This window comes from Chroicocephalus ridibundus, chromosome 1 (assembly GCF_963924245.1).
Source record: "Chroicocephalus ridibundus chromosome 1, bChrRid1.1, whole genome shotgun sequence".
NCBI classification, from domain to species: Eukaryota; Metazoa; Chordata; class Aves; order Charadriiformes; family Laridae; genus Chroicocephalus; species Chroicocephalus ridibundus.
The window spans coordinates 31,647,493-31,663,892 of NC_086284.1; the positions used below are offsets into that span (position 1 = coordinate 31,647,493).

Below are 16,400 nucleotides of genomic sequence, written 5' to 3' on the forward strand. Positions count from 1 at the left end.
CTGTAGAAGTACATCAGGCACTTTTTCTGAAAATATCCACGTACGAATTTTAATTCTGCAATGTGACTAAGTCAGAGCAGTGAAGCGTTGAAGAGCTGTCACACCACTCGCAAGTAGAACTAGCAGTATGTACATGCCAATCTCTCACGATATTGCTGGTTTGTGGAACACCCTCAAAAAGGAGGCCAGGTTTAATGCCGAGTAATTTGCCTTTTGCCTGCATAAACCATGCTGCATCTTACATTATGATTACCAAAATAATAACAATAATAATGAGAACACCTTATTTAAAATCAGTCATAAATTAAGGATCCTAGCAATTTCATCACGAAAATAGGAATTTCAAATCAGTAAAAAAATAAAAAAGTACTAACATACATCCAGTGGTTTAACAAGTGCAAATTTTATACTGTTTTATAATTGGTCCAATTTTAACTTCTCTTTTTAGGGATGCTCTGTTGACTTAAGCCAATAATAAGCAATATGACTTTTGCTTATAAGTGTAGGCAAATTGTCAGTTTATCAAAGCAGAGCTTTCCAATTAATGCATCTACTACCTAAACATATATCATATAGCTATATTATGGAAACAATACATCTTTATATTTAAAATATCTGAACAGCTCTATAATACAATAAACTTTTAATAACAGTACAAACCAGAGAAAAGTCAAAAACAAGGCTGCATAGGTAAGATCATCTGCACAATTCACAAACCAATCATTTACAACAATTCTGACAAACTAAGTTACTCCAGAAACTTGGTACTTTTACTGAAAAAGGATTTATTACTAGAGGTCACATAATGTTTGTTTTCAAGGCAGACAACATGCCCCTTCACCAGACTTCACAGTATTCCAGAACTACGATTGCAAAACACTAGGATGGCATCACAAAAAAAAAAAAAAAAAAAAAAAAAAAATTTGACCACACAGCCTAAACCTCTGATTATCTACAACTGCTTTCTCACAATAATTAAAAGGGGTTTCCTACAGACTGTCATAATTAAGGAACGGCTACATTTATGTTATTCATAGTTATAACAGGAAATAAGGAAAATATCTGTATGCAGGAAGTTATACAGTAGCAGTAAATAATAAACAGGAGGTATATAGTTAAATGTAGCATGTTCAGCTGCAACCCCACGGAGCATAGCACTAAGTACTGCTTTCTTTGCACGCAGAGGTGACTTCTACGACTACTTTGGCCTATGCATATCAGTGCCCGTTTGGGAGCAAACCTTTTTGCACACACAGCAGAAAGAAGGACTGTCAGAAACCCACACGTGAGCCCTCCGCGTGGCTCCACTGCCAGGATCTACCACCATGTTTCAGAGAGACCGTGAATGTGACGGTGAAGATGCTACTGGAGAGATTTGCCTGTAAAAGCAGGCGGCTTCATTGAGGCTTCGGCACTAAGAAGGTTTCATTTTGCTCAACAGAAGTTCAAAGACCGATTTCACGCTGGGGGAGAGACCCCGTATCACAGGACAGCTTAACATCAGCCTCTGGAACTGCTGACAATCATAACAGGATATCTAAAAAAGTAGGATCCGCTGTAATTAGTAGTGATTTAAGCCCAACAGGGAGCTAAATGCTAGCACATCAATAAATACATTGCAGAGCCTCAGGAAAGTCGTAACAGGATCGTTAAATGTATGTCTTGTTACTAAACTTCGTTTTCTTGGCACATCCCATTTCTTTCTCCACCACACGCCATCACTACAGGGAAGACAGGTTTCAATTAGAACATTTTCCAGTTGTGGGCTATGCAGATAAAACAAAAATCGGGGGAAAAATATTTATTTCTCCCCTTCTTCACAACAACCAGCCCTAGCACAAAACCTGTTCATCCTGCCAGTGCATAAAAAAGCTCCGAGGATTTCTATAGCACAAACGATGCGTAGCAACCAGTGAAAAGACAGGTAAGGCCCGTTATCCACACATCCATGAAAACTGCATCGTGCGATTACAAAAAAAGCAGGAATTATTTATCCAAGACCCAATCCTGAAAACGCTCAGGTAGTTGTCAGTGTGCCTACTCCAACAAGAGCAGGTTTTTCCACAGGAACAAGGCCTCTATCATTAAAGCTCTCCCCTACCCTAAAGCTCATGTATTTGTATAACTTTGACACTTACTTTATCTTTCTTATTTAAAAAAAAAAAAAAAAAAAAAAGTAATGTTTTGCCCTGTAATAGGGGGTCGCAAAAGTTTTAGCCTCCCACTGGAAAGTAGCACTTTCACCTCTTCAAACACACTGCATTACAACAGAAACACTGACAGACCCTAAACCTAGTGCTAATTAAGACGAATGACAGTTTTGTCATTAATTTTTTCTAAAATGATGGATTTTCTGCAAAAGGTCCTGCTCTTGACTGCACAAACATTATGAGACCTCCATGAAATAAATATAAATGTGAAGCATTGTACAAGCGTCTAACAATGAATACTTAACACTTTGTGGTAGTCAGAGTTAAAATGATAGGAGAAGCAGATGACATTTCTAAAAATGCATATATAAAACTGATTAAATATCTCCTAAACATAAAGTTGTCTATATTTATACATCACACAACAAAAAAAGGGACAGAAATGTTTTGTATTCAAGATACTTATTAAGCTTTTCCTTTATTAGCACTCCCAAGTGCTAGGGAAATTTATAAAAACATGTACTTAATCCAGTTAAAATACTGTACAAAATGAAGAGGTTATGAATGCTGCCAGATCTCAGATTTATTTTTTTTTTTTTAAAGTTGCCTATGTAACAAAAGTAGACTTTAATTATAAGAAAAATAGCTTGGAAAGTATTCCAAAAATTATCTTAAGTCCAACAATAAAGTCATTAGTCTGACAATGAAATCCAGATATATTCTTGCATAAATTTACATGAATACAGGTAACTTATCAAATGGCATTTAACCTACTGTTTACTCTGAATAGTCAATGAGTTTAGTAGGATCATATTTAACAGGCTATTCTGTTCCCATATGAAATGTGTGGCAAATTTGAGTAAAATAATGCAGTTCATACTGCTGCAAGGCAAGTCCACATTTATCTCAATTCATCAGAACACAGGTAACATCAACGAAGGTTAAACTTACTTAGGGCATGAGATCATCACAGTATTCTTACAAAAGTTTATAAACTTTTCTTGGACCAAAACAGATAGTCTTAAAAAACAATTCTTCTTCTACAGATCATACTGTACAAAACCGAAAGCACAACATGATGTAAGTGAGAGTCTTTGCTGTGATTATATGGTGTAGTGAATTTGGCACTTCAGAGTAATGAAACTTCCAATGGCACAGTTCTTATCTACAGCAGCACATAACCTGCAAACCTTGGGCAAACATCCTGTACAGGAAAATACTCTGTCTGCTGCCAACTCTGACGAAAGGAAGAAAAAGAGAAAAAAAAAAGACCCAAAAAAAAAGCTAGTGCATGCGCACAGCTTTGTCAAGAAAATTAAAAAGGAAGGTGAAGGACATCTTTGTACTGCTTTTCTCAGTTCCTGCTGTCAGACAAGTCTGGAGAATTTAACCGTAGCCTATGAAGAAAAAAAAACAACAAAAAGAACAAATTAACATCACACCAAAAGATTAAATCTATTAAAATATGCTCAAATTAGCTTTAAATTAACTTAAATAGGAAAAAAAAAAATAATTCCTTAATTTCTAGTTACCAGCAAGCTTTTTGTGTAAAATATTAATGGCAAAAACATTAATGCTCCACATGAAGTAACAGAAGTTGGTACACGGCAATCCTAATGCACCGGTGCAAACTTGATTTGCAAACAAATAAAGGCCTGGAAAGTGACTCAGTGTAACAGAGGCACTTCACATGCTAACACAGAAGACCACCCAGATTTTAAGCATTTTGAGATCTCTTTTTCCCTTTAGTTGTTTTTCAGATTTATTATAAAAAGCACAGCTTACCTCCTACTACATCCTAGCCTGACACCCAACTGTGTGTGGTTGTCTTTACGCTGTGCTGAAAACTTTGGTTAGGCAATACACTGTCAAAGTTAAAATCTAACGTTTCTCCATCCATAAGGTCATTACGGATAATTGACTCCATGTCACAGTCCAACCGTTCAATTAACATGTCATCTAAGTCACTGGGAAGCTTCTCCTGGTGGAGGGAAACAATTCCCACCCTTCCGTAGCCATTGCAACTGTTAACAGGGGCGTACGGGTTCATAGCATTCATCTGCATCGGGTGACTCATAGGCACTTGTAACGAAGTCTTCACTGTCGACAAGCGATTTAGACCTGAAGTATGGGACATGGTGTTCACTGTGTGTGACAAGGCACGACCATTAACTGCAGGTGTTGGCTGGTTATGTCCTTGGTGAGGGCGGGCGTTAGGGTTCATCATTTTGTTGTGGGGTGGCTGACTGCCATAAGTTGGCATCACCGAGTTAGCGACCATCAGCACACTTTGGCCCAGTGCCCTGCCACCAGCCTGGGAAACACCAGTGTCCACTGATGCCAAGATATCATTGTGCGGCGGAGAATCAGAAGTCAGTAACTCCTTCAGAAGTCCTGCAGGACAGTTATATTGGCTCATCGATCCAAAGCTTGATTTACTGTCTTGGAGAGTCTGCATAGGAATCTGGGGCAAAGAGTTCATGCTAGCTTGAGCATACGTAAATTTCCTGTAGTCTGGATTTGGTGAACCTATACTCGTGGTCGAGGATGCAAACGAGTAACCTGGTGTTTGCTGCATCAGGGTAGCCGATGAAGACTGGGTTGACACAGTCATTGACGTATTGGGTGACAAAAGATTAAGGTTATCCAAAAGATTTTCCATGTTCTCAGAATTACTCATCTCTGAAAGGCTGGGTAGAGTAGAAGTCATTTTGGTGGCTGATGATGGGTATACCATGGAGTGCACATCCCCATCTCCAAGATCATCTTGCTCTGGCAAAATAGGAGAAAGCCTTCCACTAATCGTACTAGCATTAGAGCTAGTTCTAGGTCGAAATGTACTCCAGTTATCAAAGTCATCATTACTGTGAGAGCTGGGGCTTGCAGGCCACTTCGAGAACTGCGATCCGGGGCTGTCACCATTTCCCTCTTGACCAGACTGAAGGGACGCTTTTTTCTTGGCAGCTCTGCCTCTGCTTTTGGCAAACTTGCTGTTGTTATCCATGGACGCTGCTCGCCTCCTAGGAGATTTGCCACTCTTTCCTCCCTCCGGATTGAGCATCCACCAGGAACTCTTCCCTGTTCCCTCATTCTGCACTCTGATGAACTTGCTGTGCAGAGACAGGTTATGACGGATTGAATTCTGAAAAACAAAATAAGGTGTAAGAAATGGAGAAAACATGCTTGTTTCATGGTGTACTAATATTTGTCTTTGCAAATGTACTCTCTTTTTGTTAGAAAACATGGGGTAATCAAGAAATGGGAAAACATGCCAGTCTGGAAACATCTGTTATCAGCTCACCACTCAAAACTGGCTGAAATGAGCTTGCAGAGAGTTGCCATGTCAATTTATCTGTCATATGGCCCAATCACATCTGACATTATAAAAAGTTAAATTAAATACCAAAGGAGCTGTTCTGAAATACAAATTCCTCATAAAGGAGACAAAATATACCAGAAGACCAAGAAGACAACTGAAGATCTTATTACCAGCTTCACTCTAATGAGTTGAACCTGATTGCAATTAGGAATTTATTATTATTATTATTATTATTATTATTATTATTATTATTATTTTACACAAAGTTCAGGAATGATAGATCCTGTTCTATGGTCCTTATAATGGCATCTCATCATGCACAGCCCTAAACCCTGCAAACGTGCCAGCCTGTGAGTATTGCCACTGAATATCAGTGAGGTTTATATTACTTGCATTACGTGAGAAAACACATATACAAAACCAGTTGAAGACTAAGTTCTAGTCTTTATAAATAAACATCACAAATTGCCTAAGAAAACATAAGAGAGAAAGGAATGCAAATAGCATAGACAAAATTGCATTTAAAGCCTCAGTCTTAAAACCATCTTTCTCTTTCAAAATCAACATTTTAATATGCAAAACTGACTCTTCTAATACCAGAGGGCACAAGATTATCTTGTGCCAAGACTGACCAGAGGTACTGAAGCTTTTCGTTATTCGTCAGTCACAAATAACGTTTCACGTTTTGTTCTTAAATAAGAAAAAAAAAATCCCAAAATCCAAAATCCAAGCATAATTGCTAACAAAATGCCACAAGTTCAGAGTGCTGAAATAAGCAGCCTACATGGGGACCTCCAGCCTGCACTAGGACTGCAATTCATGCCGAACAAGTAGGAGGGAACCGCAAAACATCATATGAAATGGGTAAACCTGAAATTAGACCTCAATGGCAGAGAAATCAATGATGCAGTAGCTGCCTTCCATTCATAGCCACTTTTCATAAGTTGTCTAAAGAAAAATTTGGGTAAGCAAATATGGAAAGACTGTTTCTAGAAAGCAGTAGTAAGGCTGATCTTGACCAGCAGGCCACTAGGCCAATTATCTCAAAACACTAAATAGATGCCAGAACTACAAAAACCCTGTTTTGTCTTTCCTGTTTTCCGACCTTTTTCCTCCCACCTACCTTCTCTTAAGTTGTTATACTGACCCACCAAGACCCACTACAGCACCAAACCAAGAGGACGATACAGCTCATGGACCTTTGCGTGCCTTGTGAGACAAACCAGAGGATGAGAGACACAGCCACTGCTCTCATCTCTGGCCGCTTCTGCTGTATTTCCCGGCCCAGAGTGCTGCCTGTGACAGCAGCATCTCCAGACATGTCTTCCTTCACCTTCTTAACTGTCCCGTACATCTGTTTTCTCAAAGATGCTGCCAACACATGCATCTTGACTCATTGCCTACACATCCAGCTGACAGAAGAAAAGGAGCAAAGACCATGAGGAGGCATGCCAAGTGAAAACAGCCATCTCATGAGGCCTGGCTCAAATCAGAGACAACACGCTCAAATTCCCTGCAAGGGTCATGACATGTTGTGGACCACCAAAAGCCAACTGGCCAAAGCAGACCTGGCCACCTGCAGAGCCCAACAGGAATGGTTACTCTGGGATCGAAGAGGAGACCTTCAGCAGATGAGGCAGCAAGGAGGTGTTCAAGTCCCGTAACACCTTATAGGTAGCAGTGTCCTGAGACTATCCTCACAGGAGTGCAGCTTCACCCCAAAGAGGGGCACAAGGTGCTCTTTGACAGCAGAAGATGGCAGAACGTGGCCTCGTGGCAGCTCGCTGTTCAACCAGCGCAGCAAGGAGTCAAACCACGTGCCTAACCTCAGAAGTCTTTCCAGCCTCTCCTTCCCTTCCAAAGAAGCATCTATAACAAATCATTCCAGTTAAATAAACACGAATGACAATTTGAGCGTTTCCTCATTCAATTTTGAAAGCAAGCCAATCTTTCTCATATTAACGAATTAACGTAGGACTGCATCTCTTCACTGCAGGTAACCCTGCAATCAAAACCTCATTCTCCATCCAGCTACAGGGTGTTAGGGAAGGCCTTGACATTCTATTTTCACCAGCTGCAGCTAACATGTCGGGAGGGTAAGCCTGAAAAATCCCTCTTTGGACTTGCCCCTGGCCCCAAGGGCCGACCGAGAAGCCTCATGACGCCGCACGCCGCAGCCCGTTGTTTTCACTCAAAGGCCAGAGCTGAATCCCCGGCTGACACAAGTCCAGCTCTAGAAATGTCGCAAGAAAGTGGTTCTGCACGTCTGTTGATTAAAAAACCTCCTGCGCTAGTCCATTTTTTTTTTATTAGTATTATTATTATTGTATTTTGTAAACATACCCAGTTGGCTCAGGCTTACTGTTTACTATCAAAATAGGCATATCAAACACACAAAACATCAGGCAGAGAAAATACCGTGCTAAGGCTCAGTTCCCTCTTCTCTGCACCAGAAGTGTTAAATATTTAAGAAATCACTGCTATTCCTTAGTCATCAAAAATGTTATAATCTGGTATTATTGTACTGAGGACATCTGAGGTCGCTCTTTGAGTAACAGAGCTGTCTCCTAACTCTGCCAGCAAGGAAAAAAAAATTTTCCTAACAGGAAAAGGTTTGCGGCCCAGAGCTTGTTACATAAATTCCTGTTTTTCAGGCAGCCAGCAGGACATTAAAGAAGCTATGATTTACTAACTTGGAAAAAAGTGTTGAAGAGGTAAATCTTGTGAAAATATGCACTGCTGTTAATGATGTTGTGTCTACAAATCTTTGCCAGACGCAAACATGACCTGATAAAAAAGTATAGTTTCAGCAGTGGATCTTGGCAGGCGGAGGGAGAAGCGACGGGGCTGTCAGCGGCCCGGGCGCTCGGTGGCACCACCGGCCCCAGCACGGTGTGAGATGCCTCCAGCTGTGGCTTTCGGCAGGGCTCGGAAGAAATGCCACCCAAAATGGCCTGAATGACGAGAAAAGCAAGCAGCCACAGTTCCAGGCGGGTTTCCACACAGCGGCGACGCACGTGCCAGATCGCCCGGCGAGCATCCGCGCTGGAATTTTATCAAAACCTTGTCAGGACGGCAGCAGGGCTGCTGGCACCTGTGGGGTGTTTCCTGGGATTGAGTTTCCGTCTTTTGAGATAAAGCGCCGAGAGCCTCCGCTCCTGATCAGTCTGCAAACCAACTTCATGCCATACTTCAGCATACAGACCAGGAACTGTGGATACGCTTATCGCTACTTGCCAATTTAAGAGCCAAAACAGGCAAAACCAGTATCTGCGAAATGCAATGTGATGAGCACTTGCCAGCCAATAAAACTCGTGAAACCAAGCAAGCGATTCCTTTGAATCTACACGTTTATATCGTTCAGCTGTATTTCCAATCTCTCCGACAGCGGAACCGCACTGCTGCGAGGACACCCGCCTTGCTGCTTTTCTAAGCAACCAATAAAACCCCAAGCTGCTTTACGTTTTAGAAGAAGTAAAGAAATAAATATTTCAGCCATTTAATCCCTGGGTGCAAGTAGCTCTGCTGATATCTAATACTGCATTTAAACCCAAGAGATACTCTTAATTTAAGTTTAACCTGACTAACTGCTGACAAAAAATCACATCCCTATTACAATTAAAGTTGAGGTATTTACTTATTTTTTCAGTAAATTGTTTTGGTGTTTTACAAAAGAGAAAAACCTGTAAACACAGTTGATTTGTTAAACCTGACAACCCTGTAGGCCTGTACTTTCTGGAGAGAGACCACACGGTCACGCCGGCCATCTTTCCTCCACCCCGGTTCTTGGAGCAGGCGAGGCAGAGGGAAGCAGAGAAGACCTCCTGCTGCAGACCCCCTGCTTAACCCTATTGGAAACCTCTCCAAGCAGGATCTAACTGTGGATCTATGAGTGTCCACGGAGCTGCAAGACCCAAAAGACCTTGTAAAAGCCCCTACGAGTGCCCATGGTCTCTCCCACCCTCATACCCTCACACACGGGCACAGGCAGCACCCGTTCAGCTACAGTACTGCGCCAGCCACCAACAGGGAGAGCGGGGAATGGATGCGACATGTGAATGTCGATACATTTCACAAAAGTTCTCGGATCTCTCAAAAAACTATTTAGAATGGCTTTGGAAGCAGGAGAGAAATTTTCAGGGACTACAACACTCAAGCCTGCTTCTGCCGCAACCCTCTAAGATAATCACAATTCCAAAAAAAAAAAAAAAAAAAAAAAGAGAGAAAAAGAGAGAAGGGGAAGATTGTTTGTTTATTTATTTATTTTGACTGATAGTTGTGAGAACGTTGCAGTAGGAATACGCTTAGCAAGAAGGTCAGGTTGAGGACCGGTAGGAGAGAAGTTCAGAGTAACATCATCACTGTTAAGCGGTGTCTGCTGTGGGCAGTGGTGGCTGGCACATGAGCCCGCTGTATTAGCACCTCCTATTACTGACAGCTTAGAGCAGGATTCGGAACCAGTAGAGTCCCTCCGTGGAGACAACACCAAAGCAAAAGCTTTTCAGCAGAGAAGGGAAGACCCTAGGATTTCCATATGCTGTTACAGAGGACATCAGACCTGTCTGTCAAGGTCTGTGTATGGGGACTTTACAGCAGGTCCAGATGTTCAAATCACCTTCCTTGGAGCCTCAGTGGTAAGCACCACGCTAAAAAGAAGTTATAAAAAAACCTCTTAGGAAAGTATGCAAAAGACAGGAAGTTCACCATCACACACGCTCAGGGTTCCTTCAGCATCAACAACCAGACAGCAGCAGCAGGAGCTAACCGTGGCGAGTGGCACCACATAACATCTATCCAAGGCTAGACTTGTTGAAACAGGCAGGTCTGCTTGGAATAGTTACACTGCCTGCACCCGCTTTGCTGTGGTTTCCAACCATCCTGCCAAGTTTGCAGGGGCAGGGTGAGGAGGCTAAGGAGGAAAGAGAACACTGATAACTCCAGAGGTACCAGAATTTCCTGGTACAACAGTCTGGTGTAAGGCAATCCTGTTTGTCTTATGACTATGAGATAATGAAAAGTTCAGATACAGATGCTGCACATGGAGCTTGGGTTTGCCTCAGAGCTAGTGTTGGACACCCAAAAACATTCACTCAACAGATAGCACACTTGTTCATAAAAGAGCCTTAGCCGCATTTCTCTCTCAAAAGCGTTCCTGATACTACAATGTTCACCAACACAACCGCACATCTGGCTGCAGTGTCAGAGGCTTCAAATGCTAATGAAATAGCTATCTTTGCCACCCAACTGCAGCATTCTTTGATTACAGCTCAGAAACCTTCCCTGTCGTCAGATAAGGGCATGGACAGAAAGCATGCCACTTAGCCTCAGGTCAAAGAGTCGTATTTAGAAGATGCTGGCAATTTGCCACCTGCAGCTGCATGAAGGTGGAAGGGCAGGATTTCCTCCTAAACAGGTCATGCTTTTTTGGGTCCTTTGTTCTTGCAGGGGGGGTGTGCTTTTGTTTGACTTCATTTTTGTCCTGCGCTGTTATACGGTTAAGAAGCGTCAGCTGGAAAAAGTGCAGAAACACTTCAATCCTACTAGAGGGACTTTGCACTATTTCTCTGGATTTTTCATTAGAGATGGTGGCATAGCGGGAGTCTTTCCCAGACCACACGGAGAAGTGGTCGGGGACTCCATGTGAAATACCACATGGAGATACTTTCATAGACTGTTTCATTTGATAGGATTTCAGCAATGCATCCCTTGTTCCCCGCATGAATGTACAAAAATGGGAAAGACTCTGTGTTATTACTATATGGTCGCTATAGATGACTCTCCTGTACAGAGGGGGCTCTCCTGTGAGCATTATCTGTGGTAATTATCCAAACTGCACATTCTGCAGTCAAGTCCACATATTTATATTCTCCTATGCTTTGTTCTCATAGCTGTAGAAGACTCAAAAACTTTGGACACCAAAGGGACTGGAGGACACCCTCCAGGTTGCACACCACTGCCACGCACGGCAGGAGGGACTGGATGGGATTTCGCATCCTCTGGAACACAGTATGTGGTAACAGAAAATCCATGCACAACTCCAGACATTGATGTTTAAGGGACTTGGCTATGCATACTTACGTGTCAGAACTGGCAACTCTACTGTGTTAGAGTAATTCCCAACTGCTAACCCCAGATACCCTCCTCTTCATTCTAGGCAGACTCCTTTGAAATACTTTTCCATAATGGCAGTTGGGACGTTTCTAATGAGATGATAACACCTGCCTACTTCCTCTACATGGGCATTTAGAAAGAATAAGCATAAAACCCATTAAAAACGTAAACCATGAAACAGAAGTATACACACAAAGGGCAAGTACACTTCTGGACACGGTTCAGATGTGATGACCCCAAATCAAAGCTCCTTATGACCACCCTTATGTTTTCTGTACCTCCAAGAGAGAGACAGAGCCACAGCTACGTTGCTGATCACCCATACCAGTGCCAATACTCTGCTTTATAACTACATTTATTTCTATAACCAAAATACAGGCATGATATAACAGCGACAGAGCATACACCAAATATATAAACATTTGCTAGCATTTCAAAGACGAGGAAACTAAGTGACACTGATTAGGAAAAACAACAGACGAAGATGCATATGAAAATGGTGAGATTTTTAAAAGGGATTTGTCAAATGGAACTTCCTCCCTCTCTGGTAAAAGCATCTGGGAAGCCAAGACAGCCAACAGGTTTGTCTAAAAAAGGGGCAAATAGCCATCAGGATAAAACAGAAGTTGTGAAGTTTAGAAAATTAGGAAAGAAATAAATATCATGTGAAAAAATTTAAAAGCTAGTAGGGATAACTACGCATTCGGTGATCTAGAAAAATCCTAATACTGCCTTTACAAAACTGATGCTGTAAGCTTTCTATTCCAACAGACAGAAAACAAAATAAGGGTTCCATATTTGTAAATAAACATTTCTATTTTCCACAAATACGGAACATATATATATATATATACACACACACATGCATATGTACACATATAGCATATGAAGCATTTCCCAAGTTCACTAGTGACACAGGAGGCCAAGACTCCTCCTGAAGGGAAACATTTCAAAGTCAGGATGCCCTGATTTTGGGGCCTCTTCTCCTCCCTCTTTCATGACTCTCAGACCTCGGGCCGTCGCACGCAGCCTGTGCTGCAATTACACCAGTAACACAAAAACAGCAAAGCAGGAGGACGCATGCATAACCTGGACACCCCGACATCAGTCCCAGCTGATATCATAGAAAAGATGATAAAGGATTCAATTAATAAACCATCATCAGAGGGCAGGGATATAATTAATGTCTATCAAAACAGTGCCACAGAATATAGGCCATCGCACGTACAAGAAAAACACCTTTTGTTCAAGAAAGGTAAGATAGAGAAGACTTGCAGATACGCCGGTGCCACACTGGTCGACACTGCAGCCAAGATTAGCACCACACACGACCACTAATGCACACTCGTCAAAGGCATTAAAACCCTTAAAATTATCTGCGGCGCAGTAAGCCGTGAGGAAGGCTGCCGCGATTCGTGACGGGCGGGTGGCCCTCGTGCAGTTATTCACTGCAGGCTCCAAGGCTGCAACCGCAGAGGGGACGCAGGCACCGCAGCGGTGGCAATGGCAGAGCTGTCCTTGAATGCAGAGCACACAGCGCTATGATATCGCCAGGAAAGCACGAATCACGGTTATAAGCAAAATTTATTAAAATAAATAAATAAAAACATTTGGAGTAATGAAGTAGCAGTTCATCCGTACAACGCCAGAATGACTAATAGCTTAAAATTTTATCCCGCGACTATAGCAAAGAGAGACTAAGGGGTGTTTATTTTTTTTCAGCCAGTGGGAATAATTATGATCAGTAGGACAAAAAAATGTTAATCACTCGTTTCCTGTTTAACAGACAGCCTGTTTCACCTCTGCCACTCTCCACGGTTACACCCAATTCATCACAAAGACTACAGCACTGTTTATAGAAAGCTTCCCCCCCTTTTTTTTTTCTTTCTAAAACTAAGCTGCCTTTTATTGACATTCGTTAGCTCTAAAGAAGAGGTACAAATGTGTATACATGCTAAATATATCAATACTAATTACACCAGCAGATAATCTTAAAAGAAGCACTAGAAACACGTTCTCAGCAATAAGAAGCAGTAAGGTGAGACACAGGCCAAAGTCTCAGCGTGAACCACAGAGGTAAGAAAACATCATAGTCCGAAAATAGGGCTTATTTTGTGCATTGGCCTTTGTGGACACGCAGAGAACTTCCAAGAATAATAGAAAAAAAAAAAAAAGAAAATTTAAAAAAAAAAAAAGAAAAACAGACATGATTACTCCAAAGGCTTTAACAGGGTAAGTGAAGCAATTGGAAAGGTCCCTGCTTGAGAAATCGCATATGCTTTACGTGCTTCAAGCTCTGCATAATGACCAAAGCAGTCATTTGCCATTTGCCATTTGCCTATGTAAAGGCACACACAGGCCTAACCCTAAATGTTTGGTTTCAGTTGGATGTTTCACTAGGGAGCCACGTATCTTCTCTTCATTTTCATGGATCAAGACTATTTGCTTTCACAAAATCACTGATAACCTAAAGGGTTGTAATCATTGCCATGACCTGATGGATTTCCAAGCAATGGGCTACCCCACAACAGTGGAAAATAAGTTAAAATTGAAGCTGGTAAAGCAAAGCCGGATGCACTGGAGACATGGGCTACATCCACGACACTTGCCCCATTCGCTGTGATGGCTGGAGAGGCTCGAGGACTTATTTCACCTGCAACAACACCCACTGTCTAGACCTCTCCTGAGGGACACAGGGAAGGAGCAGCTGCCAGTTTACAGCCACAAATCCACGGAGGGAGCCAAGCACACCTGCAGCGCTGCGCCCACGACTCCTACAACGCACAAACTCATCTGACAAGGGCAGCAGAGGGATGTTTGCTTGCTTTTTTGCAGGAAAGCCACCAAATCTGTCTCTATTTCTTACTTTGAGGAGCGATATACCAAGGGGATGTACAGATGCAATAATGTAAAAAGTTGGGTTGACTGAATCTTTGTGCAGATTTAAAAAAAAAAAAAAGGAAAGAAATACATCTACTTACTACACTTGTACCAGCATAGCAGAGGGAGCCTTTTCCTTTAGCAAGGAAAGGACTCAAATTCTCCAGACATGGGTGTCACTGAATACTAGTTTTTCAGAAACAAAGAGTCAATGAAAGCAGCAAGCTTCCTTTGCAGCAGGGTTAGCTGTGCCCCACAGGAAATCCCTGGCTGAAGGAAACTGCAAGTCTTGTAAAAAGAAGGGCAAAACCTTCCATTTACAGGCTGAACAGTATCTTACGCTACATCTCACTATGCATTTGATCTTTATTTCGACTACAGCAAGTGCAAGGATAGGCTAGCAAAATTTGGTATACTCCCCAAAACTACAAAAAGGAAAATAAAACAGAGTTGAGCAGGTTGGTTTGGTTTTTTTTTTATTATTTAGTGTATCTTCAGAGTTTCCTTACTGCATCTAGTGGCAAAGATGCTGAAGGTTCCACATTTGTAAGGGGACAGTGTCAGCCTAAAAATAACAACAGCCCTCTGGATTTCACCTAATATTGTATATATCTGATGTTGCTGTAGTTACCAAGAGAAACTGAGGAAAGAAGACAGGAACATTTCTCTTTCCTTTAGTTTCTTTTGTACGTTTAGTGCAGTCTAATGTATAAAGCCACTGTTTTTACTAGTTATTTTTCCTCTAGCCAGTTCTCCCTTTATCTGTCTCACATATTAAAAAAAAAATATCATTTTCTTGTTAACAAAATATTAGCAGAAAAAAAATCGATTTCTTAAGTTTTTATTAAAATAGCTTAAATAGGATCAGATTTAAGTTCTCTTTAAACTACTGCATCGTCTGCAAATACGTAGATAAAGGATATTGCCTTATGCAGTCAATATTTGTTCATTTTTCTTTGTGTTCTGCTTTTCATACTTGTTCTTTTTTCCAAAGTTACAAGAAGCAAGTACCGATTTTCAATTTCTCCTTTTTGTACCTCCTCAAGAGGCAGCACATATACTAGGTATTGTGTTTCTACTCAACTTCTTTGAACACAGTTTGCCTTGGTACTTTTTTTTCCCCCACCACAGAAGCGTGCCAGACCACCAGCGCACTCTCTTTGGGAGAGCTCTTTCCAATTCAAGCTTTCTCCCATAGCCTAGTAGATTTTATATAACATGATTTACTACTACAATGCCCAGAAAAAGCCTTCATCCAAATTTCATTATAGCCTTGAGCTATATTCCAGTGTGCACTGCATCTCCACTGTCTGGCCAGCCACCCCTCTTTCACGTGAGGTGTGGTTTATACTTAAAAGGTTTTTAGTTTATTTTCTCGCAAGAAGGTCTCGGCACTCGGAGGACTCCTGATAGGTGGTTGCACTGTTCATGCCAACGTCTTCCTCTCGAACGCTGCTTTCCATGACGTTCTCCAGGCTGCAGTTTCAAGAAACACTAGTGCTCATCACTGGGTTTTATGACATCTGTTCAGCATTATAAAGCCACAGTCGCCCAGCCTTGCAAAGCGTGTAGCACCAACTCTGAACCAAGTTACCCCCAGACAAGCACACAACGTTCAGTAGGCTACGGGAGGCAGAGTACAATTTCTCAGAGCAAGCTGGGCACACAGAGGAGGGAAATCTAAAGGGTAATTTCTTCCCTCACACCAGTTTTGGAAGCATTCCTATTCCCTCACTACCGTAGGCTGTGCTCTGTACTTCACAGACCCTTATTAAATCAAAGGACTATTTACAATCTACATACTGGCAAGTCCACATTCCCATAGAATGTCATCTGGCAACACTGACTTAAACCATCAGCTCTGTATTTACTTGCTTTTCTCTTTCCCAAACAAGAAGAGTAAAAAGGACAAGAGAAAAAACATTTTTCTAATGACAAGA

General features: G+C 41.7%; 1 protein-coding gene across 1 annotated transcript in view; it reads right to left on the reverse strand.

Moving 5' to 3' along the window:
* Positions 1-626: 626 nt before the first annotated feature.
* FOXO1 (forkhead box O1) overlaps positions 627-16,400 on the reverse strand; it is a 66,152-nt gene continuing 50,378 nt past the window's right edge. The window contains exons 2-3 of the mRNA XM_063333415.1: positions 3,936-5,292; positions 627-3,547 (exon numbers count right to left, since the gene is read on the reverse strand). Of these exons, the coding sequence (XP_063189485.1) occupies positions 3,949-5,292 (1,344 nt within the window). The 3' untranslated portion in view covers positions 627-3,547; positions 3,936-3,948. The remainder of the gene's footprint in view (positions 3,548-3,935; positions 5,293-16,400) is intronic.